Consider the following 26,620-nt stretch of genomic DNA (forward strand, 5'->3'; position numbering starts at 1 on the left):
ATCCACTTTAGTAAGGCACACTACCCTCTAATCTGCATATTATCTGCCAAATCTAATTAAAGTTTAACCTTAAATAGTCCTGGGTCACATCATATTTGCCAACAGCATAATGAGTAATAAAGCATAAACAGTGACTTTAACAATATATGGTCATATAAGATCAGGAAAAATGTATAAACATGTTTAAGCCTTTCACCAGGCTGAGAAAGAGATTAATAAAAAGGTTTTTGTGAAGCTAAAAAAGTGGGGCATCGGTTCAGGGTTATGACTAAAGAGGCCTGAGTGCATTTTCTCATTCACAGCAAATGTTTCCAAGCACTCAACAGCCTCTTCAATATTGAATGAAACTATCTCTTGTCACCCTTGTATGGATATTAAAAAGTAATGACAACAAAGAAATCTCTTGTTTTTTTCGGCTTCAGATAAACGGCAGGGTGAAAGTTTAACGAAGCTCAAGTCAGCTTCTCGTTCGTCAGCTTCTAGTTGGAATTGCCCCGTTCCACCTTAAATGGTGCAGCAGGCGCCAGAATGGAACTGCTGCACCATTTAAGGTGGAACGGGGAAATTCCAGCTAGATGCGAGCGAATAGCGCGCCAACTTCAGCCTCGTCAAAGTTTCTCCTCACACTGTGGTCAGAAAAAGCCCATAGGTTCTCTTTTCAAACAACTGGTCATCTCGAGTGTCCCTTAAAATCTAAAACCGTGTCTGCGTCAGCGTTACGGTGCGGAATGAAGTCCGAACCGAACCGTCTGGACCACGTTTTCATTCTCCTTTTAGCTCATTCCTCCTTTCGTACACATCACATCCGGGTCACTCGCCAGTCATTTTGTGTGTGTGTGTGTGTGTGTGTGTGTGTGTGTATGTGTTTGTGTGTGTGTGTCTGTCTGGTCCTCCGCTGCCTGCGTTCTTTCTTCCCCCACCCGTATTCCGACAAGCCCCGCCCCTCTGTGCCAGGATTGGCTAGGAGTTCATATTCCGAGGCAATGAGCCAGATTAGCCCTGTATAACCTTAAAAACGTTTAGGCAGCGTTACTTTTCTGTCTTGGGTGACCATTTAGCGCTTAAATCGGGCAGATTAACTTTGTAACATTTGCTGACAGATATTATAAAGACTATTTAAATGCAGGACCATACAGCAGTCTTCCTGGAGGCCCACTGCCCTGTGTTGCCCCTGCTCCCAACACACCCGGGGGATATTCAACAAAGGATTTCTCAGTTTAGCTAGATAATTTAAGCCCAAAATAAAGCCTGTCCAATAGGAAAAGAGCTGAGGGGCATTCCCATTGGACAGTCATCATCTTTGGGATTCAGTTATCTTGCAATCTGAGAAATCCTGCTTCTTGGAAACCCCCCTGATCCTATTAATCAGATAATTAGCAGCCCATTATTGAGTTAAAGTGGAAGGAAAAGCACTATAATGTGCAGGACAGTGGGCGTCCAGGAACAGGGCTGAGAAACACTGACATACAGGACCACCAGGACTATTTAAGGTTAAACATAATTAGATTTGGCAGATAATATGCAGATTAAAGGGTAGTGTGCCTTACTAGAGTGGATAGTGCAATAATCCCGAATTGTCTGGATTAGGATTACCCTGGCAGGTGCGCCAGGTCCTGCAGTTTACAGTTATAGGCCTGAAGGCAAGTGTATGGACGCTACAGTCATCATGTATTTGATTGGCGGATTTCTTGTAACCACTAACCTATCTGAGAGGAGAATAAGGGTTACAAATAACCAATCAGAGCGCAGGACGCAGAAGCGCCGATCCAGGCGTACGCATTGGGATACTACAGCGAATCCCAGTGCAGAATACATGAGCCAATCCAAACGCAGGACGCGAGGAGTGACTATACTGGCCAGTCCGAGCGAAGTGGGCGGGGCTTGTCCGAATACTGGTGCGTAAAAAAAAACCCAAACGCGCTGCGCAGCGCTGCAGCTTTCGGTGAACCGTGCTGCAGCTGCATGCACTACGATACAGGCGTCAGGAGCGAGCGGCGCTGGCGTGAAGAGCGAGCAGCAGCACGCAGGCTGGCAGGCAGGCAGGTATGAAGGGCCACCCGGCACACACACGTTGGTAGGCTAAGACCGGTCAGTCAGCGATGTCCAAGAGCCTGAAGAAGAAGAACCACTGGACGAACAAAGTCCACGAAGCGGTGCTCACCAGGAACAAGGAGGGCGAGCTGGGGTTCGAGCTGAAAGGCGGCGCCGAGAACGGCAACTTCCCCTATTTCGGGGAGGTGAGGCAGGGCAAGGTGGCCATCCAGACCGGCAAGCTGGCCCAGGACGAGCTGCTTCTGGAGGTCAACGACACGCCGGTGGCGGGGCTCACCACGAGGGACGTGCTGGCCGTCATTAAGCACTGCAAGGACCCGTTCAGGCTCAAGTGTGTGAAGCAAGGTGAGGCTAACGGTTTACGGGGTAAACATCAGGGCTGCGCGCGTGTGCGCGTGCGTGTGCATTCCCGTGCTCTGCGTGTGTGAGTGTGCACGGCTGTCTCGGCTGTAGACGCTGCTCCAGTGTGATTAGGCCACATTATGGGCTGTGTTTACGCACCGGACCGATTCTGCCTGCTCGTACAGTGTGTTATCGGTACAGTAGGTGGAGCTGCTGGTGTCAGTCTCAGACCATCGGGCCGCTTTCATTGGTCATTTTGGGTTGTGTCAGCATCAGTCCGGCTCGCTCTTATCTAACAGCCTTAATGAATTTTGCAGCCCAGGTTCCTCTCTCTCTCTCTCTCTCTCTCTCTCTCTCTGTCTCTCTCTCTCTCTTTCTTTCACACACACACACATACACACACACACACACACTCCATCTGTGCTGTGTGTTGTGCAGTGTGTCTCGATGGTCTGGTTTTCTCTGAGCTCTCTTGCCTTTGGCTGCTCAATAAGGACACAAAGCTGTGTGAGGGTGTGAGGGGCAGTGAAAGGGGCTGTGTTTGTGATGTGAGACAGTAAGGACTGGAGAGGGGTGGTCTCACACATTGGTTTCCACTTTGACACCTGGAGCCCCACATGGATGTGGAGAGAGTGATCAGGACGGATCTAAATATATCAGATTTCTCACTATTCAGTGTGTCCAGTCTTTGCCTTCATTACGGCTTCCATTCCGTTCAGGAGTCTTGCTTCAGTTTTCCAAAGAAATCTGCAGGGATATTTTTCCACACCTCACACCAGATCGGTCTTAGAAGTTGGTTGTAGTTTCTACTTCTTACAATTAAAGTAATCCCAAACACATTCAGTGATGTTGAGGTCTGGACGCTGGGGCGGGCAGTACTTTGTTTTGAGAACATTTGAGCAGTTGAGCTCTTCTGCTGCTGTAGCCCATCCACCTCAAGGTTTGATGTGTTGTGCTTTTCGGACCACCACTGTTGGTGTGGTTATTTGAGTTACTGTAGCCTTTCTGTCTGGTCAAATGAGTCTAGCCATTGTCTTCGGTCCTCTCTTATCAACAGGGAGTTTCTAGCAGTTCCACAAAACTTCCACTCATTGGATTTTTTGTTTTTCGCACCATTCTGTGTAAACTCTAGAGACCGTTGTGCATTATAAATCCCATGAGAGCAGGAGTTTCTGAAATGCTCAGCAAAACTGTGACTCTGCAGTTTTGTGAATCAACATTTTATTAATTATGCCATCTAATGCAGTTACATTATTTGAGCACCGGAGTTCACCAGTCAGCACCTTACTTCTGCACTCTTCCTGCATCTCAGCTCTAGTGTTATTAGTAAGTTGTGCAGCAAAGTGTTTATAGTCATCATGTTTCTGTTCAAATTTTGTTCAGTGTTGTGAGAATACAAAATTGTGAACCTGTAATCGTGAACTGAATCAAATCAAACTATGTACTAAGTATATCAATAGTCTGCTATTGGCCGATTGGATGGTTGCATGAATGTACTGGTGAACAGTACATGTATGATTGCATGACAAGCCACCTAATAATATGGCTGGGCATGCAGTCATACATACAGTGCTATAAAAAAAGAAATTGCCGCTTCACTTTCTAAAGAGACTCAAGTACAGATGCGAAACAAAGTCAATGAATCTAATCTGTAAAAGGTTGCAAAGCCATTGCTAAGGCAATTAAGGTTTTGGAGTGTCCGAAGTCCTGACTTGAATCCCATCTCAAGACCCAAGACGGACAGTTCATGCTCGAAAACCCCCCAAAGTAGCCAAATTAAAACACTTCTGCAAAGACACGTGGGCCAAAATGCCTGAACAATGATGTAGAAGACTCATCGCAAGTTATTGCAATCGTTTGATTGCAGTGGCACAACCGGTTGTTAGGTTTATGGGGGCAATTACTTTTTCACATGGGTGATAATCTTCATCTTCAATAAATGGAATGGAGTAATGGAATAAAAGCTGCATTTTGTGTTTGCGCTCATTGTCTTTATCTTCTATTAAAAATATTTGAATGATCTGAAACATTTAAGTGTGATAAATTAGCAAACAGAAGAAATCAGGTGAGGGGCAAATACTTTTTCACGGTCCTGTACAAGCTAAAATCTAGACATTTACACTGGATATTTTTCAAGTAATTTTTTACAAAAAATACAGAGGAAATGAAAAAAGAAGTTATGAGCTTTTGAAGTGACAGTAGCTTTATGTGTGTGTGTCTGTGTGTAAACCCTCGCTATGTATAGAAAGAAAGAAGAAAGCAGTGGAGTTCAGGGGTGCCAACTGAATATGCCGTCGGCTGCCAGTGTGAAAATCAAGCTCTTGAGGACTTGCTAGAACACTGTTATGTGGGCTGAATATAAGCATTCTAACAGATCTTAACCAGTCAGGTTCCGTGTGGTGCTGTAATGATCAGACTTTGATGTAATGGGGCCAGACTGCTGTGTGTTCAGTGCGCATGTGTTGTTGGCACTTGACCAGGACTCACTCTTGTGGCTGAGTGGTTATAGACAGTTACATGCCACAGTTGTCATAATGACCCAGTTCTGACAGGAACTATTTAAATGTCCGTGAGTGTACTCAACTAGGACTGCTTCAGTTTACAATGAACATGTTTACATATTGTTCATTCTGTGTGTTTTGGTAGAAAATATGTTCCCCTTTGCAGTTATAATTCATATATAGTCCTAGTCAGACCTTTTTCCTTGTAGTTAAAACATCCACATCTTCACAGCAGTGAGTATTCGTTTCGGTTGTATTATAACCTTCACGATTATCTGTTTCACAGAGTTCATGATTTTTTGTTTTCATATTTTTGTTCACCAGAGTTCTGTTACTACAGTACCCAGCATTCTTCATGCAAATACATCATACAACAAATACATCATCCCTGTGGTGTCAACTAGGTGTGGGCAATATGACAATATTTTATCGTCATCATCATTCATCTTCTAAGATGCTTATCCTCCTGGGTCGAAGGGGGGTGCCCGAGCCTATCGCAGTGGTCATTGGGCAGAAGGCAGGAAACACCCTGCACAGGCAGCCAGTCCATCGCAGAGCAGACACACAGACACACACATTCACAAATTGGTATCTCCAGTTTGCCTGACCGGAGGAAACCGGGTCACCTGGAGGAAACCCACGCAGACACTGAGAGAACTCCATACAGAAGGGACCCTGGATGCCTGGCCGGGGAATCGAACCCAGTGCTGCCCAATGGACCATCATGCTCCTTATCGTCATCATGATAAATTATATTACAGTACGCTTTTCTGAGCATATTGTGGATATCGTCGGTCCTTAAAAAACACGGACCAACTATGTTCCACTACAAAGTGAGCACAGTTAGGCCTGTTAAATTAGATTTAGTACAGTACGCTTAGCAAAACACTGAATAAAAATGATTGTAGTTTAAATCTATTATTATTATAGTATTTTTGTATGTAGCACTAAAGGTTCTGTTTTGTCTGTACCAACTTATTAAGTCTCAGAACAACTAAGTACAGTGATGCATATTGTGTATTGTGAAAATGTCTCAAAGTATCACAATGCAGTTTTCTTTGTTATATTGTCCACCCCTAGCATCAGCCAATCCTGACTACAAGCCTAACCACTTATAGGCTAATAAATACAACCAAGCCAGCATTAGTGTAAGTCTTACCTCCACTGATGAACAAAACTGGAAGAAAAAAAAACGTTTTTTTTACCATTTCAGTCAGATAAAAAAAGCCAAACTGAGAAAATGTATCTTTAAGGTACATCATTAGAAGGGGAGTCTCCTAGTCCCTAAACCGGAAAGGTTCACTCTAGAGACTAATATGCCATGAGTGGGCATTTTTACAATGACTGCAGTGTTGGCTACATTGTTTATCTTGGCCCTTCAGTGTGCTGTCCTCACTGGGACGGTCTTGTGACTTTTTGCCCTTGTTGTCCTTGAAAGACGTCCTTGTTGTCCTTTCTTCCCTGCTGTTTTTTCCCCTAATTGTTATCAGCATGGTCTGTAGCAGGTCTCAGTCATGAGCGATCTTTTCCTTTGTGATTATGTAATACATTTAATTTGTATGAATAGCTTTGTAAATTGATTATCACAAACATGACACTTATCAAATTTTACCAGCCGGAGGGTCAAAAAAATGTGTTTTGCTTTGAAGTGTAATTTTCCCTTGATATTTCAGATTATTATGCTATGCTATGACAAATTATCCTCAGAGATGTTTGATATTTCATTTTTAATTTCGCAGTCTTTTAATTACAGCGTTCCCCTTATTGCAATATATTTTTCAATCTTCATCTTTGAACTCAGCTCAGTCTGTATTGAGTCATGTGCTGCTAAAAATGCTCCAGCACAAGTTGTATACACATGGGCAGAATCAGTCATAGACCCCGTTTACGCCTGGTCACTTCATGCGTCTTCAGTGTCAGGATTATATCTGGATAAGGCCAAACCACATAAAAATGCAAGTGTAAACGCACCCAAGACGCATTTAAAACAGATATATCTGATCACTCAGACCGCTTCAGGAGGTGGTCTGAGATGAATCTGAGCCACGTTATAGCAGTGTAAATGCATCCGTCTCTCCAAGATACATCGACAACCAAAATTCCTCCCAGTACAACCGAAACTCTTCCCCGTGCAGTATGTCACTGGGCTCGTGCTTCGTGACTATGACTGGACGAAACTAAATGTTTAATAGCAGTATGGACAGACACTACTTTGCAAAACAAACTGCGGACGAACAGGCTGAACGATAATGATATGATAATGATAAACAATTGGTAACGAGTGGATTTACATATTCCATCCCACACAGTAATCGGATTTCAGTCTGACTAACCGGAGACACATTTGACTACACACTAAAAAATGAGAAGTCAGCTCAACTTAAGATGATATAGTAACTGATTACATGGCTTTTCTTGTGTTGACTCAACTTGGGGACATCAGAGTTCACACAACTCAAACTTCTTAGTTGAGTCAAAAATTCTCCCAGCTACTGTTTTTAGGTCTGCATCTCAGTTGGATAAAGAAAACTGAACTTGCATTTTTTCACTCAATTTCCCCACTAGCACTTCTTCTGTCACACATTCCCATCTGGCATATTTTCCTCTTGGGCTTCCAGATATGGACAGCTATGTTGCTGGGATTCAAACTCACAATCTCCTGATGTTGGGCTGAATTATTAGACAGTTGCATCACATGAAACAACGCCATGCTTTAAAGATAAATCAACAAATATTTTCTCCAGTGTATTAAACATTTGTAGACACAAAATGTGAGTTGCTTCATGGGTTCCTGAGTGGTGCGGTGGACTAAGCCCTCACCCCAACAGAATGTTGTGAGTTTGAACCCCAGCAACGCCATAGCTGTCCATAAGTGTGTACCTGAGAGGAGAAATGTCTAGCAGGATTGTGTGATGGAAAAAGTTCTGACTAGTGGGGAAGTTGAGTATAAAAACAAGTTCATTTATTTACCTAACTGAGAAAAATTATGAGAACTTTTGACTCAACTAAGAAGTCTGAGTTGTGTGAACTCTGGTGTCCTCAAGTTGAGTCAACTCGGGAGAAGCCATGAAATCAGTTACTGTATCGTTTTGAGTTGAGATGACAGTGCAAGTGTAAATGCATGTGGCTAAAATCTTTTCAAGATACAGTCCAGATACTAGTCACATGAAGTAATCTTTTCTAGAAATCTTTTGTGATCATTTTAGAAGTAATTTGTAACCTGCTGCATGGACGTGGTACCTCTGCTAAATGGCAGTGATGGTTTATAAGGCTTTATTACTCATATGCACTAATTCAGGTCCAGCTTGGACATTTCAGAATGAATTACATCTTAAAAACTTCCAAAACTTCCATAATCAACACAGCTTTGGTTCCTTTGTAGTTCTTTCTTTATCAGTGCTGGTAACCTCGACCAAGCAACACTGTGACTTGTCAGAAAAACCCAGATTCCTGCACTCATCGTTTTTCTCAGATGCGTGACTGCAGACTGTGTAAGACACAGCGAGAGCTGATTTGAACTGATTCGATACAGATAGGGGTTAAGAGTACGCTGACATACTTCAGAGTGAGAAGCGGACCGACTCAGGCTGTATCCAAGTAATGATCCTCCTCCGATCTACACATAATATCCACACAGTGCTATCAGGGGAGAAAGAAAATATCTGAGGATCAGTGAACGTGAAATCCGCAGTGCTTCAGTGTTCTTTAAACTGGCTTCAAACTGTGACAGTCTGAATAACCATTTTTGTTATTTATGGTGGGGACACTAGGGACACGTCCTCACCACTTTTTTGAAAAGCTGCATATTGTCCTCACCACTTCTTTGAAATGCCCCATTTTATTTCCACCTCTTTGAAGTGGGGACAAAATAGGGCTTTTCGAAAAGTGGCTCGGACAAAATGGGGCATTCCAGAAATGCAGTTTGTTTAAAATGTCCTGAAAAGCAGCAGATTCTCTAAAAACTGTGTAAAATTGCACTAAGACTGTGCAGAGTGAAGTCATGCCTGCCTGGTCATTCCCTACCATTAGACTCCTAGATGAGAATGGGCAGACTAGTATGTTAGGCCTTCATACTAAGTTACAGCTGAAATGTGTTTCCTCAGCCGAGTCTGTAGGGCTCTGTCTTAATGCTTTTTAAGGCTTTATGTGGCTGCAGTGGTATCAGTTGCTACCTCACTTTGCTGCAGCCTGCACTGATAAAAGTGTTGCTTTGAATTTGCTCAAATGTGTATATTGGATCCCCATGAATAAAAATGCATTACATCACAAAAAGTGAGGAGAATTAATGACAGTAATTGTGTTGGTGTAATACATTTCATTCATGTGGAACCAATCGGAATTAAGTATATTAAAAGCAAGATTTTTTTCAGTGTGTGCCCCCAATCACACTCTCATTTCACATTCAAAATTCAGCAAAAACTCAACGGATCATCACAAGCTCCTTATTCTTAGAATTAATATCCGCACCATTAACAGACTTACAGTAATCCATCCAGTCATTTTGATAATCAACTTCAGCTCTTGTTAATTTATCATGGCCTAATATTACTACTTTCTGCTGGTGCACTGTAAGTCAGTGAGGACAGTTAACACGAGTCGGCTGTGCTAGCATTACTCCACAGTAAGGCAGGTTCATTTTGATGGTTGTTTTTGTTTGAGGCAAAGTTGTGTGATAACAAGCACATAATAAGCAACGAGTAATGAGTTATAGTTTAGCTGCTAATGTGCCTTTGCTTGGCAACAGCTCATTCAGCTAACTTGTTAGCATTAGCCTGTGTCCGATGTTAAAAATGATAAGTAAGGCAGTAGCATGTGTGTATAGCCTGCTGTCTTTTTTTTTCAGTGTTTTACAGTGGTGTGATAGACCCTGATCCCAGATGAGCTACACTGCCATTTCTGTCCTGCTGAAAAATCCACCTAAGCCCAACTCTTGCTGGAAGCCAGTTTCAGATGGTCTAGGCTGGTCTTTGATGGTCAAGGTGGTTGACAAGCTGGAGATCGAGCTGGATTAGGTGAAAATATACCTTATCGTCGCTGTCAGAACAAGATTTTTTATCAAAATAATTTTGGTCCATTTCTATTAGTTATGACAGTTTAACACATTGCAAAGGGTAACTGGAGTTGGTCAATCAGTTTTGTTGGTTAAGCTGGTCATGTTGGTCATGATGATCACAAGGTCTTGCTTGACTTTCTGGTTGACCAACTTCATAGTTTTTTAAATTTAGAATATTTCAAGTGTCCATGTAATATTTCAAGGTCTACTACAAGTGTCTGTATTTTACTGTTGAAGTTTTTGCGTATTTTGAGTAAACAATGGCCAGTTCTGGTTACAGCACAACGTTAATTAAAATAAGGACAAGCTGTTTTTTCAGCAGGGGTAGAGCTATTCATGTTTTATTACGTAGTCGTTTGCTGTTGTTACAGATTTATTGACCAATGTTTGAAACAATATGCCAGATGTTGAGAAGTACAGTAGGTAAGGAAAATATGAATAATAAGTAGCTCGCAAAATATCTGGCAAAAATATGGGATAATATGTGGTGATAGGTCCATTTGGGCCCATATGGCAGAAATTTCTTGTTAGTGAAAATTGGATTATTTTTATAAGAAAACCACTTTAAAGTGAGGCCCATTCAGTCTCACATTAAATGTACAAAATCCCATTCTGCTTTTATTCCATTTCTGAAGTGAATTAAAATACAGTAATCAGATGCATTGCATGTAACATTTACCACCTTGCTTTCTCTTCTCAACTTGAGTACAGCTCATAAACTCACAGTTGCACTTCTTTTAGATGGTCAACTTTGTGGGTTAGGTTGGACCCCCATGCTGTTCTCCCTTTGTGTTTAGACAGAAGTGGGACGGTGTGAGAACCGAGGGGAAGGTTATGTTTTTTGTTGTCTTATGATTTTTCAGTTGTCTTAAGATTGTCCAGAAAAAGAATTGACAAGCCAAATGAACCAGACTGAATGAGGAAGAACATTGACGCAGAATGGCACACTAACCAAACGTTTCTATTTGTTTGTGTTTGCTGGTGTTTGTTTGTCCTTATTGAGCAAACTGGCTAATTGTCTTTCCGTCCGTCTCCCTCTAAGAGCTGATAGCGTTGAGTTTTGAGGAGGCTTATACTGTTTACAGAGTCCTTTTATTTGGGTAATCATGCGGAAAATAAATGCTTAAATGGTTAAGCAGTTAAATGGTTAAAGTGAAGTCTGGTTTGCAGTGGACCTCAGGGGTATTTATTACCTTTTGCTTTACCTTTTATGTTAATTTTCACAATTGGTATTGTACCTGCATAGCAACATAATACTGACAATAAAAACAACAACAAAATAGAAGAAATAATTGCAATAGGAACACATGGGAGCACACACAGTGATAGCATGTGAGTTAAAGCTTAACCGTGAAATAAAACAATGCAATAAAAGTGCAGTTCATTAAAAGATGTGGTTGTAGTATATTGTCATCCTTGATTTGGCCACAAAACTGTAAATAATCTAGTAATAAAAAACAGCACAAGCTCTATCGTCTGAGGCCAGTTAGCTTAGCCTGATCTCAGTTTCTCTAAAGCCATCTTACCTGAGGCTGTGTGGAACAACTCGTTTCGCCTGACGTACGAGAGCTGAGACGTGATTTTACTCGTGAATTTCTCGAGACCTGAAGCTGTTTTTTCTGATGTCTGAAACCTGATGTTGTGGTCTGAGAATGTACTAAAATGTACATTAGGGCAGAAACAACTGCAGTGAATCATGTTATTGGTCAGACTTGATGACATTTGTGCTTCCCCTTTACATCATGTGACTGAAAGAGGGAAACGGATAGTGGTGATGGAAAGAAAAGGGTTGTGCACAACGCAATAAAATAAAAACTATGAAAACACTTCACTTTAACGTGATCTAAAAAGATGTTTCCTGTACGATGTGTAAAACTGGGCTTGGCGGGCAGCAAGACCATCAGGCGCAAACATGCACAAGATTATACGCTGCATCCACAGCAGAAACTCAGCATGACACTGTGGTATCTTATTAAAACCGCAGTGAAGAGTTAAAAGCAGTGCATCACTGTCTGCTTTTCAGCTGATTGTAGTTCGGTTTAGCTGATAGAATACGCAGCGCTGGCTGAAGGGATGAGCTGCATTTGGAAACTGTTGGTCTAAACTGCTTGGCTGAACTGTACAGTCATAAGAGTTCTCCATAAGCTGATCTGTGTAGATTAGCTTGGATGTTTATAGCTTTTTCTCCTGGTTTTAGCCTCTGTTAAATGAAAACGGAGCCTTTGATCACTGAGATTGTTTAAAACTGTATTTAAACGTATATATATTTGAAAATGGGTAGCGCTGTTGCCTCACAGCAAGAATGGCCTGGGTTTGATTCCCGGCCGGGTGACCAGGGTCATTTCTGTGTGGAGTTTGCCTGTTCTCCCCGTGTCTGCGTGGGTTTCCTCCGGGTACTCCGGTTTCCTCCCACAGTCCAAAGACATGCAGTCAGGCTGATTGGACGTGCTAAATTGCCCCTAGGTGTGAGTGAGTGAATGCGTATGTCTGTCTGTCTGTCTGCCCTGCGATGGACTGGCGACCTGTCCAGGGTGTATCCTGCCTTCTGCCCAATGACAGCTGCGATAGGCTCCAGCACCCCACCGCGACCTAGAAGGATAAGTGGTTTAGATGATGCATGTGTGTATGTTTGAAAATGGTGATGTGGGGGCATGGTTACTGCTGTTTTACGTGTGAGGAGCTGTTGTAGGTGTCCTGTCTTACATGACTGGTCTGATGTCTGGATGGTATTTTAATTACATAATGTTGTCAACCTTTCAGAAGGTAATTTATTTTTGCTTTATCATAAGAGCAGAAAAACAGAAAACCAGCCTGTCTTGGAGTGCCTTGTAAAATGCGTTTGTGGTATGTTGTTATTTTTTCTGCACCTTTCAGGAGCGAAGCACAAAATCCATTGCTGTGCCTTTGATGAAAGCCCTTTTTATGAAATATGAATAAGAAGATAGGGTAGGTGTTTTATGTTATTTAATAAAGGAAGTACAACCTTGTATTTTTAATTTAAGTGTTTAGTGAAACAGTATTGTCAGACTAATATCTGCAGGTGTTCATTTCCCAACTAATACAGTAATCAAAGTCATAATGGGCCAATTAATCGATTATGAAAATAGTTATTTGTTGTAGCCCTAACGTACACGGTACCACATAGACGGCTTTTTGTACAGGCAACTGTTTTGGTAAGTGCAATTTAACAGCCTTGTTTCTACATCAGTCTCATCTATGTTATGCACAATAAATGTGCTACTAATGTAAGAAATCACTTGTTTAAAAGCTCAGTTATGTTCATGTGTAGGAATATTGCTGTCTTGTTGTAGTTTGTGTGAAATAAAGCAATAAATGAACAACAGATTTTTAAACTGGTGGGTGAGTTTTTACCATTACTGAGGGCTTTCGCTGCCGTACCTGTCACCAGGTAAAGGCTTCGTGTTGAGCATTCTGGTGCACATGGACTGCTGTGGCTCCATCCAGCTACACTTCTCATAGTTGAGGTGGGAACTTGTTACGTAGCGCCTTGTATATCTGGAAAACATTTATTAATTCTCCCGTTCTTTGAAAAGTTGTCTCACAGACATCCATTGCTTGGCTTGTGAGGAATCTCACCAAGTACAGACCTAATCAACAGAAGTCGTCTATAGCCGGGTGTCATGAGCAATTCGGTACAAAGTGCTGGGCCTTGGCTCCGAGCGCTGCGCTGTGCTCTAAAAGCGTTATCAGTCTGACAGCCGTTGGTTTCTGTTGGTGTGATGATTATAACCTGCCTACATGAGTAAGAGGAGAGGCTGATTGCAATCAACAGGACGAGTTTCTGCGAAGGGCAATTCAGCCAAGAGAGTAAAGCTGGGACTGATGTTAGTTGTGTGACTCCAATGTTAATATACTTGTAACCTATCAGGGCTGAGGCTATTGGGTTAGGCTTGTGGATCATTCACGGCAGTAGAAAGAGCAGCAGGGGGGGCTGACGTTCCCCAATCAAACCAGCGCCGCTCTTATTTCACAATTAAAACCTGTCAGGTGATTGTAATAATACATGGCTGATTACAGTAAGGCTTCAGAACACGCGTAGTGTAGTGTTTAACAAGCTAGAGTTCGCATTGTATTGTTTTATACATGAGACTTACTAATTATAATTAATTAGAATTATTGAAATAGTTATGTAGTTTATGACAGTTACATGTAATTTGCATTCTGTAGGGACAAGTTCTGTCAAAATTCTGCCAAAAATGACAAAAATATGACAAAAATGTAAAGAATTTTTGTTCATTTTATAAAACAAGACTGTAACCACAACTGTTTATTAATTTCAGCTAGGACTACAACTAGCAAATATTTTATCTTTTGAATATTCTGTCAAATATTACCTCAAATATTCATATGTGTTTAATGGTAATTATGTTATATTATACTATACTATACTATATTATATTATTAATATTAAAATATGAATATTGTTATGATGTATTGCTATTTACTGTTCATTTGTTTCGCATGATTGCTGTTAATATATATAATCTATTAATATATTTTTTTTATTTATGCTTTTTGATGGAACTGGCAATACTATAAGGCAGGGGTGCTCAATGCTGGTCCTGGAAAACTGCCACTCTGCACAGTTTATCTCCGTAGTGGTAGGAACAGTGAGCCATCAACCGGAAGGCTGCGGGTTCAAATCCTATGACTGACTATGTAAAAAAATGTGCAGAAGACCAGTGCTTCACATGGCACGCTCATGCAGAGGTAAACAATCAAAGTGGAATCAACAGTAACAGCTGCTGCTGCACTTCCAGAGGTTCTAGCTTCATCTTTGCCAGCATCACAGGGGCTAGTGAGAAGTTCCAGTGGCTGCCGGCTGGGCTCATCTCCCAGAACACGTTTGAGCTTGTTGTAAAAAGGGCACGTTATTCAGCCACCGTCATTTCTTTGGTTCACATCCTTGTTTTTTTTAAATAGACTTTTTCAGACTTTTTTTCTGACTCTCCTGCGGCCATTCGGCCATTTCTTTTGAAATCTCTTCAAACATGGTTTGAATAAGTGTCTTCTGATTTTACTTGTACAGAAACATCACCCCAAATGTTTATTTAGTCTCAGCAGTGTGAAATTATGACGAATGTCGGGTTGGATTGATGTAAAAGTCGCATGAATTCCGATCTGGCTGCTCAGACTGAGTCGCATTGCCGCAGATCGGGATACGTATCAGATTTCAGTACCACATATGAAAGCGTCTCAAATCGGAATAGAAAATGTCAGATTCTGTGTGTTTTTTGCTGTTTACATTGACACACAGACACACATCTCACGTCACGTGAAGAAAAAGATCGGATTTGGGTCACTTTTACCTGCTGTGTGAACAAAACCTAGCATATCTGATTCAGGTAATGAAGGCCTTTAGGGGCATCTGAACATTAGAGCCAGATGTGTTGGATCTGAACTCTCTCCAGGGTGGTAGAAGGGCAATTTGGCTGACATGAAAAGCCTTGAACACCATTTTTACATGATGTGCTCGAAGATTCTCTGTAGATGTGCTGTTACTGTGCTCTGCTGGTGACTTGCTAGCCTTTAGCGTCATGAACAAAACTTTGCTTTCTGTGAGACTAATAAAAATTGATGCATAGAAGAATGTGGCTTCATAAAAATGAGTAAAAACACTAGTTATTTGAACTGCTTTTCAGTTTTCAAATATTTTAATTATTGAATTCATCAAAAATTACATTTATCATTCACGTGCTCATGCAGTGTCACTGAGGCAAAATCACCAAAAGCTACTTGAGTGCTAATAGCTCCCCCTTGTGGAGAATCTTCAGCCTGCTAAACATGAAGGAGTGAGTAAGTTACAAGCCAGATCCATGAGGTGCTTCCTATCTAAATATTGTTGGCATTGAATCTTTTTTTTTTTTGCCGTGACAATGCTTTTGCTACCCATCTGACATTACGTCACTTCAGTAAAAGAAAATACAGATATAATTAGAGGGGAGAAAAATTGTTCCTTTATCTTTTTTGCACATTTGAATAAATAGTGTTTTTCAGAGCAGTGCTATGCTGTATACTGCCATGTTCTTTATACAATTCTGTAAATCTGATTAAGAGATAGGGTGGGTGTTTTTTTGAAAAGAAAGAGCTTTGTGCAAAAGGAGAAATAATGCTTGTTTTGTATGTAAAACACTGGGTACGATGTATTATTTACAATGTAGTATTATGTAATCTCCTACTGTATCTATTGATACACTGCACCTTTTCTTTTCCCAGTTAATTGATTAATTGGAATCATAATGGACTGATTATTCGGTTGTGGAAATATTCGTCATTTACAAATGTGGTATAGATTGAAGCTACGAGTGAGAAATGAATGATATTTAAAATGACAAAATGCTGTTTTGTTATTACAGGCGATAACTTTGACTTCTAAGGATGAACTTATTTAAGAATGTTCTGCTTTTGCTGTATCTAAACCCCACCGAGTCCTTTCCCCACCGTGAGCAGCATAAGCAGGCCAGCTGAGGGATTAATTATTCAGTAAGTTGTGTTTGTGTGTTCTAAGGATATGTAGGAAAACACGGCTTGTCATCTGCTGCGAAGGTCACCTTTAAGTTAATGACGTTCATACGTTTATGCAGCGCCGGCTGTCGGCTTTGATGGTTCGGTCTTTGAGCTCAGACTTCAGGGATCTGACGTTGAGCGTTTGTCATGCAATAAGAGGCTGTTTCATTTACTTTAGAGCGCAAGTCGAGATTGTCATGCAAAAAAGAGCCTGTTTCAATTACTTTAATGCAGAAGTGGAGAGGCACATGTGCCGCCTTGTCACTCAGCTGGACATTAATCCTGGTGAATACAGGCCAAGGAAGAGAGTGGGCACGTGCCAGAGCATTTCATACACACAGCTTTGGCTTTTTTTGATTACTATTAATACTCTGTTCGTGATGCTACAGGAATAGATTTCAGCTTACACATCTCAGTAGCTTCTGCTGCAGATCCTCTTCGTCTTTGAAATCTTTGAAACTGGGAGAGAAACGGCGCTCGGGAACTGAGATGGTCAGTAACAGAAGAGGTTTGGCTCTCTCTCATTACGGTTCATACACTCAAACCCAGACATATAGCATGCTCAAATTCATTGACCTCATTTTTGCTTCATTTTTTCAAAGGAATTCTTTGCACTTCACTGTCTCTGTAGTAGTTTTCTGTGGATTTCTATGATGTTATATTCCTCTGTTCAACATCGTGAGAAGAACTAAAATCCTTGAACACTAAAGTATAAGTGAAACCTTAAGAAGTGCTGGAGCAAAATTAATTGGTTTTAAAGGCTAAGCTAACAGTAACTGGGTTTGCTTGCTCACATCTCTAAAGAACATCATATTCTAGCTTAGCATAGCAGCAGTAAGTAATATTACAACTGACATTTAGTTTCACTAAATATTATGGTAGATTTAACACTGACTGAATATTAAGTGTAGTTATAGGCGATTTAATGTCACTATGCATGATAAGTAGCACAATATTTTGGTTGTATTTGGGGTTTGGCAACATGTCCATGAGCTGTATTTTTCTTTTTGAATGTGCTGCAGATGAGTAAAATGTTTACGTTGGAATTGGTGACTTATTGCTAATTTAAAGAGGTCTAACTTGTTTGTGAATTGCTAAAAGGCTTTGGTTGGGCTGGCATGGAAGGACTTTTCTGTGGCATTAAATCGCTCTGTCGCTTTAGGCTCCACTGCCTTGTTCAATACCCCAAAGCAAGTGCTTCGTCAGGGCGATCCTAAATTGATCCCTACAGCATATTTACTTAGAAATTCAGACAGTTTTTTCTTTTCTCTTTTTTTTTTGAGATGGTTGTTGCTGACTGTGATTGCTTTTTATTGTTGCTGACTGTGATTGCTCGTGTGTCTGGCACTGCTGGTGTAACTTAAAGAAAGCTGAACTAATGCTTAATTCTGCTTCAGCTCCACCTTCTGTGATGCTGAAAATGAAATATGTCCCTTGATTAGACATGTTTGCTTAAGATTAGCATGTGTAGTCCAGTCTATTTATGAAGTTTAATCTGTTTATGCCATTAAATACATGTCATTATTAATATTTGCGTATGTTCTTTAAATGCTTATTTAGCAGATGGACTAATCCAAAGAGGCTCCCCTTGAAACTGAATACCACAACGAAGTGATAAGTAGGATAAACAGTGGGGCTGCAGCTATCAGTTGTTTTGATTTTCAAATATATTATATTGAATATTTGAATATTATATAAAGACAAGAAAAGCTAAAGGCATGTTTTTCAGTTTAATAACTGAGTGAAAACACTGGTGCCATATATATGCTTACTTTACTTTCAATGTAAGTCAATGGAATTAGACTTTGTTCCAAGTAATTTTGAGTTGCTTTTTTGGTTAATAATTAAATCTAACTGCAGTATTGTAAGAAATAACTCATTATTTTCATAGGAAGTGGCATGCTAATTTAAAAAATAAAAATAACTTTGTAGTCAGCTCTTGCCAGTGAACGGGGGAGTGATTACATTTCATCATCATCATCATCATCATCACCATCACTTTTATTTATATAGCGCCTTTCCCATGTTCAAGGTCGCTTTACAATCAATACATAATCAACAATACATAACACAGAACACACATACACACTCCACAGTTCCCACAGCTAGCGGAAGAAGTTTCAGTGAGAGAGAGTCGTTAGCGGCGGGGGAAAGTCTCCCGCTGCAACTACGGTGCATCATACAGGAGGCCGGACCGGGAAGCCTCGAAGACTGAAGATGTCCTTCGCCACAAAGGGGTAGCATTTTCCTGCAGCTGAACAACACCAATCCAGGCAGCCCCACAGCTGCGATGCAGCGTTACCCAAGCGGCCGACCCGAGAGGCCTTGTGGCTGCAGCGTAGCGCTGCTCGTGCAGCCGAACACTACCGGTCCAGGCAGCCTCACAGCTGTAGTGCAGCATCAACCAAGCGCCCAGCCCAGGTCATGCGATGCCACGTTGATCAGGTCCCCAGTCCAGAGAGCCCCGCAGCCACGCCGCAGCATCACCCAAGCGGCCAGTCCAGGCCGCAAAATAGCCGCGATGCAGCATCACTCAAACAGCCAGTCCAATAAGCCCCCGAGCCACAGTTGGAAAACCGCTCTCAGCCACTATCTCAGTGGATATAATGGCAAACATCAAAACGAACAATACAAAGCTAACAGAAAACCGAAAACAGAAAACATTTCAGATTATATGCAGTCAATGTTTTTAACCCACTCAAAAACTACTTTCTACAGGAGCTGCGCTAAACTCTGCAGTATTGACCTTAAGTTTGGATGAATTTCATGCTGTTACCTAGCTGGCAAGTTCATGCTCTTGGAAGTAAATACAACTGAGAGTGTGCTAACTAGCAGTCCACTGGAAAACTAGCATCCAGACTACTATTGACAACTCAGATTAGAGCTCTAAAATGTATAGTTTATACACACACAAACACACACACACACATACAAACATATACATACATATATATACACTATATATACCCATAGTGTGACAAACAGTTGCTGTTTTGGACCACACTCATGTGACACCATGTGATATGACTATATCAGTGTGATTTTCTGACACAGTTTGCAAAGTTGCTTAGTTAGAACCCAATTTTATCAGTCGGCCTTCACCATAGTTTATTACAGTACAAGAGGTACCAAAATACATGAATCTGGAACTGTCCCCACTTTTTTATTTCATAGATAAAAACATTGGATATTTTATTGATATACTGACCACCAAACTGGAAACATCCCCAGATTTCATTTCAGAAATCTGGTCACCTTAGCCTGGCATTGTTCAGCTTGTTTGCTTGATAACAGGTCAGAGCTTTCATACGGGCTGCATGAGCAGAGCGGCGTAGCATCCCAGACATGACACAGAAGACTAGAGAATAGGTGAGGAGCCTATGTTTTCTGCATGTATGCAGCAAAATGCAGTGAAATAAGCTATGAAACTCAATGAAATTAAATCAGAAAATGAATACATGCTTCAAGAAAAGTAAATCTCCAATTCATGTTATTCATGGCATCACCTTGTTTACATTATCAAACAAAGCACTAGCTAACTATTACATGCTGCATACACATTTCCCCAGTATGTGTACAAGGCTCGAAATAAAAGCCTAATGCCCAATCCAGTGATATGCTGGGGGAAATTGTAATCAGGACAAAGTATATCAGACTTGGAACGTTACTGTTTACAACAGGGCGCAAGAGCAGTGATTTTTGAAAATGCCATTCATTTTTCCCATAGAGAATTCAGCTTAGACCTGGACTTCCTAATATGGGCATGAAACTGACTAAGGAATGACGCACTTAAGAGGTCTATAACACTTAAAAAAAGGTTCATCAGAGGGTTCAGGTTTTTTAGTTGTAGGCAACGGTTCTATAGAGAACCGTGAACACTCAAAGAACCATTTGAATGCTGAATGGTTCTTTGATGGTCATATGGTTCTTCTGTATGATGAGAAACTGGTTGTGTATTGTTCTTGGAAAAAACCCTTTAAAGAATGGTTCTATATAGCACCAAATAGGGTTCTGTTTTTGTTACGAGTGAAAGAACCTTCAGTGCTATATAGAGCCCTTTTTGCTAAGACTGTAAAGAAACCAGCTTGTCATGCCACAACACTCAAAAATAAATAAATAAATAAACAAGAAAGAGTGCACTTTAACTCAACTGGTTTCACTCAGTCACTTTTTTTCTTTAGCCAATAACAGCTTTAAAGCTAAAAGGAAAGTGACCATCAAAATGAGAAAATGACCACAAAAGAAGTAAAACAGGGAGAGGGAGGAAGATGACAGCTCAGATGATGAGGAAATGGACACTTAAAACAGAACCAGGGTCAGCAGGATGGTCGGCCTGGCAATAATAACGAGGGAAGTGAAAATTAGTGTAATGACAGAGATGGCAGCGCCAGTGGATCATCACTTATCAACACTAATAACTAATAATGTTGCTGGCTTAGCAGTAAAAAAATTGAGTTTGAATAGATGTGTACTGCACTGGTAGGGCCAACTACCCCCCGTTTGCCCACCCCCTGCTGTAAGAGCATAGCTCTGCCACTGGAATGACTTCACCATTTTTCAAATACTTTAATCAGTGAATTCATCACCAATTACTGTCACAGCCTTGAAACAGTTTCAGCAGTGAATGGAGTGAATCATAAGTCACAGAGTAAAGTCTGTTTTGTTTGACCGTTTTTTCAAACGTTCAGCCCTTTCAAAAAACAGAATGATCTGTAAATCTGTGAGGTTCAGTTTTCGAGAAGGTTTTGTAAGAGGCTCTGACTGCTACATGGAAAGAGAGAGGAGGGAATTATGTCATCGGTGTGAAATTAGGTCAATAGTGTTAGTCATAGAGTAGACCATTTCGTGCTGTAATCGCCCCATATTCAAGATGTTTTCTGATTCGAAAAAAACAAAAACAAAAACTGACTTTTCCCCAGCAGATGGAGGGAGATTGCACCGTGGGCTGGACACAGGCCCGTGGGTGGGACTGCCTCCCAAATGATCCGCCACGAGGAAGGGACATATTTGACATGACATCAGCATCACCATGCTTAATCCGTGTGGTCAGGGCCAGTCATCTGAGCTGCTGTTATCAAACACTGTCGGCCTGAATGCGCCTCAAGACACAAGCTCTTCTGAAACACGAGATGCCTTGTGGCTTTTCCTGACAAAGCGATGAAACCTTGTGAACTTAACACATTTGCTAGAAAGAAATCAGACACTTTTTCCTTTTTCAAACTGAAAGCAGAAGAGTGTCTTTTCAGACCGTAGAAAAGATCATTTTAAAGGTGTTTTTTCGGTTAGTAGTCTGTCTGTGTTGAAGCATCAGCTCCTACATATCTCCTATGGACATGCAGTAAGGTTCGAGTTAAGTACCTTTATTGTCATTATACTTGCGCAGTACAAGGAAATCCCTTCTTCACATATTCCAGCTTAGAAAGCTGGTGCCAGCCATGATACGGCACCCCTTGAACAGCAATGGGATTGAAACCCATGACCCTGAAGAGACTGGCGCCTTAATCCAGCGCCTTAGGCCACTCATTCATGCTACCCGACACCATGTTTAAATGTCTGAGACCACATTGTTTTCTAATTTTGACAGAAGTAAAATGAAGACGCATAGAGACATTCAAAGTTCCGCACTGTTCGAGTTTAAGAAGATGTGTGACCAGGTTAAGGCCTTTGTACATCAGGTCAGATTTTGTTTTTCCAAGTCTCCTCTCTTTCATTGAAACATGTTTAGACGACTCCAACGTGGGTATGATTTACTCATCAAAGGCTTTTGCTGCAGTTGTAGAGTCCATGCCCACTCCAGTGCCCACTCCAGTGCACACTGTCATTAAAGCAAATTGGCGACATAACAAATACTAAGATGTTCTGGAATTCATGTTAAAAATTCAGAGATCCTACTTTCCACATCAGTTGTTATGCTGATAATGTGTTTTGTAATGGAAAAAACTTACAAATTACAAAGAAATACAAAATAGAAACATTTTCACTAGTGGTCTCAAACATTTAGACCCCATCTTAGGTATACAGTACACAGGCTATTTGCATGCAAGGACAGCACATACTGTGGGACCCTATATATGACCATATCAGAGACCATATGGCTTGCATACGTAAACAGACTTCTCTGTTTTCCAGGGACGGTCCCCATTTTTGGCTGAAACTGTCCCCGGCTGGAGCTGTCCCCTGACATGTCCCTGTTTTTAACTGTGAACTAAAAAGAAACCGGAGAGTCCTGGCAGTAGAGCAGACCTGATTGGGGGGCCGGCTGCTGCTATCTGCTAACCACTTCCACCACTTGCTTGCATAGTTTCTAGAGAACACTGCTGTGTGAAACTCGACAAGAAGCTAGCATTTTCAGAAGATGTTTCACATCACAAACATCTGGACCCCACCTTAGGTATACAGTACACAGGCTATTCGCATACAAGGACAGCACATACTGTGGGACAGTCTTCTGGAATGGAGTCTTTCCATGACAATGATTGGATGTGATCCTCTTTTTTAAGCCATCTAACCTCTCCCATTACCCCAGGTTTCAGTCCAGTCCTACTCAGTCAGCTGGATTAATGTACGCAACGTCTTGAACTGATACATACTGATGAAATGAGCCCCTCCTTCTTAATAGACACCAGCCTGAATACATCAGCGTACTTGGTTTAATCTGAGGAGCGGAAGTCTCCACCGCCGTTCATTCATTGCATCCTGTCCAAGCGCTATTGCACACATTCTCACTGATAGCGTTCAGACATTGTCTAAGTGAGGACACTTTATTCTTATCAGCGGATCCTGAAACTGTCCTCGGCTGAAGAAGACCTGAATGAAATCTTAATCTCTGTACTTGCTCACTCACGCTCCTCGCTGATCGTGTTAAGCTTACAGAACAGCAGAGAAATTTAAATACAGGCAGAAGATGTTCTCCTGCCCGCAGTTCCCTTAATGAAGCAGACCTGATTGCACGACAGCAGACAAAAAAGTGTTTAATGTAACAGTTCATTACTGAATCGAAATATCACAACAAAGGTGCTGTGCAAAAGTCAGAGACCACCCTCCATTCATTTAATTTCCACTCAAAACGGTCATTAAGTTATTTATTATGTTTCTGAGAAGATGTGCTTATGTAACGAAGGGAAAAGACAAAGGAAAATTATTTGAAAAAACAGGAGTTTCAGTGTAAGACCTGGTAGACCACCAAAACGGTTCCCATCACAGCACTTAAAGCTTTCATCTTTGAGAGAGAGGAGAAAATTAAGCTCCACTCTTGATTTAGATGTGGAAATGTCCACAGGTGTTTCTGTCCATCCTTCCACTGTGAGAAGACAACTTAACACTATGGCCCAATCTTATTTCACTCCTTGCCACTACTACTTAGCCCTTACTCCTCCGTTTTGCATGTTCACGTCAAGGGGTAGGGTGTCCCGATTTTTCATGAGATAGAGGGGTAGGGTGAAGTGTTAGGGCTACATGGCCCTCCAAACAGAGGTTTTTCAGAGGCAACACTCCAAACGGAGTGTTGTGACAAGATGGCTGCCCAAATGACCAAAGAAACCCACAAATGTGAGAATTTCCTCAGTTAAAAAATTACAGTAACCATTGTATTATTTCAGTTTGTCATTTCAAGGTATTATGGTTCTTCATAACAAGCGTACAAAATCGCTAGTAGTTTGCTGATGTCTTGGTAGCTAGCTAGCTAAATTTACCATTCTACCTTAAATGGTAGCAGTTACATTCCGGCGCCTCAGGCATCAGAACTGCTGCACCATTTAAGGTGGAACGGAAAAAATTTGAACAAGAAGCTGGTGAATAGTTGACTTCAGCTTCATATCACCGAAGAATTAAGGGTGTCACACCCCCCCACCTTTGAAAGCATATGATTCCCTAAATTTAACTAAAGCAGCTCTGCTATCACTATAGACTGTCAGGGTCGCCTACAGAGCACCGCTAGTAGCCTGTTGATGAAGTAATGTTCTTTTTATTTGAGGGTCCCATTTCATAGAGGAAGATTTCAACCACTACCCCTTGTAACTCAGTTCCAAGGGGCAAGGTGACACTCGAAAACAAGGGGTAGGGGTAACAATAAGAAATGGGATCGGGCCTGTGAGTCTGAAAGGATGTGTAGCTGTCAAGAAGCCGTGAGAAAAGAAGGGACATTTGAAAATAAAACAAAGAAGCTGCTGGTTTTCTCAGAACAGTAGATTGAACACCCCAGAGTCCGGTCTTCAGCATCACTTAATGTGTTTGGAATTACTTGGATTGTGAGGCTTGGATTTCCCTAAAAGAATGGAAGGTGTAACAAAGGCAAAGAGTGGACAACTAAATACTGAAAAATGTTCATATTTTGTTTAGTTATTGAAGCTTCTCTGTAATTTTCTGTTAAATACATATTTCTCCTTTTTTCCTGACCATAATTAATGTACTTAAATATAAATAATGTACTTAATTGCTGCTGGAAGTTAAATATATACAGTATACTATACAGTATACAGTGTTAATACTGCATATGTATCAGAGCGTGTTTGTACTGCTGCTGCTCTACTGATAGTGATGGCCCAGTGTGCTCTGGAACTCTACACTGTAGAAATTACTAAATTTTCAGTGAATTCACTTCAATGAAAATTCACTAATCTACTGTTTTCCTCAAATACAGCAGATTGCTGTAAAAATGCACCCTGGGAGAAACGGCAGGGCTCTTGTCAAAGAGGTTAATATATCAGATTTTACGGTAATTAGCATTTTATTTGCAGAGCACACTGGAAAAGTGAGCGTTAATGTGTGCAGTCTTGAGCAGTCTGGTTCTGAATATGGTAGTGCTGGAGGCGGCACCTCGACATCTTTTGCAGTCTGGTTAGTGTCTGTTAATTAGCTTTCATTTCTTCATCTACAGTTACTGTCATGATCATATCATGATATCCGTGCTGAGAACATATAAAACCACATAAACTGAACAAAATGTTCCCAACAGAAATCCCAGTTTAACCCCTGGTTATAAGTGAGACATAATATAAAATTAAGCACGCGTGTTGCCGTCGGTAACTGCGACTTCTAAAGGTTAATGCTTTTTAAGTGTCATTAAGTTATTACTCATTAATCCGCTGTGATGCAGCAAGCGTAATAAATGGATATAGAAATGGTTACAGCCATATAATGTAATAATACTTATGAACATATGGCAGTCTGGTTGTAGATATTGGATGTCTGTAGGCCTGGAGGGCCTCATCCTGCAGCCCACCACCGCAATGAGTTTACCCTCAACCCTGATGTAATATACCTGCCTCTATAGTCAGATGCTCCTGAAGCTCCTGAGAACTTTGATTTGCTGTGTCGGGTTAAATCAGGGTTGGAATGAAAAACTCGTACATTTATTTTTTTTTCTCACGTCTCCATCATCAGGTTCGGCCACCTTGAGTGTCTTTACTTTAACACACCTGACTCAACTTGTCTGTTAATTACTGAAACGTTCCTGGGCTGAATCGAGTGTGTTAGTTCAGTGCTGTGAGTTTGACACCCCTGACATGAGGCGTCCTGCTCCGAACGGCCTTTATTTAGCCTCTTGTAATGAGACTGACAAGTGGCTATACAGTGTTATTCACTCAGTCTCAGGATAAACAGAGTGAGTCAGAGCCCGTGGCTGTTCCTCTCCTGCTGCTGCACACTTTGATTAGGGCTATTGTGTTCGCTTTGTTTAGGGGGAAGTGATGAGATTGATATTTAAAGAAAGCCAGACAACTTTACTGCGTCCTATCAAAGCACTTCAGCACTGATGGGGTTCGGATATTTCCACTTACAGTGTCCAGCTGCGGCCATTCTTTGGAATTATAACCCAAATGAACCCTTGGGATGCACAGTTATTACTAGCAATGACAAAAGTTTCACCCACTGCCACATTTGGGTTTTTAAGCAGAAGAAGAGGTGTTTCATCATGATTTGAATTTGATGGTTTGGAGATTTGCTTGTGTTTGTGTTTTTGCCATTGTTTTGTCATTATTTAACATCAAAAAACAAAAAACACAGGAGGGTAGAGTGTAGAAAGTAAATTAAATCTAAATACAATTTGATGCCGTGGGGTTTGGTAGAAACAGGCTTTAATAACGTACTTTTAATGCTTTTTCATCAATAAGTGAGGAGCAAGAAGAGAGAACGAAAAATCAATCGA

The 26,620-nt window shown here is 41.1% G+C and overlaps 1 protein-coding gene across 1 annotated transcript in view; it reads left to right on the forward strand.

Annotated features, from left to right (window-relative positions):
• Positions 1 to 1,963: 1,963 nt before the first annotated feature.
• Positions 1,964 to 26,620, forward strand: part of magi2b (membrane associated guanylate kinase, WW and PDZ domain containing 2b) — a 165,741-nt gene continuing 141,084 nt past the window's right edge. The window contains 1 exon segment of the mRNA XM_036568297.1: positions 1,964 to 2,397. Coding sequence (XP_036424190.1) covers positions 2,100 to 2,397 — 298 coding nt within the window. The 5' untranslated portion in view covers positions 1,964 to 2,099.

Source organism: Colossoma macropomum, unplaced genomic scaffold (assembly GCF_904425465.1).
Source record: "Colossoma macropomum unplaced genomic scaffold, Colossoma_macropomum, whole genome shotgun sequence".
Lineage (NCBI taxonomy): Eukaryota > Metazoa > Chordata > Actinopteri > Characiformes > Serrasalmidae > Colossoma > Colossoma macropomum.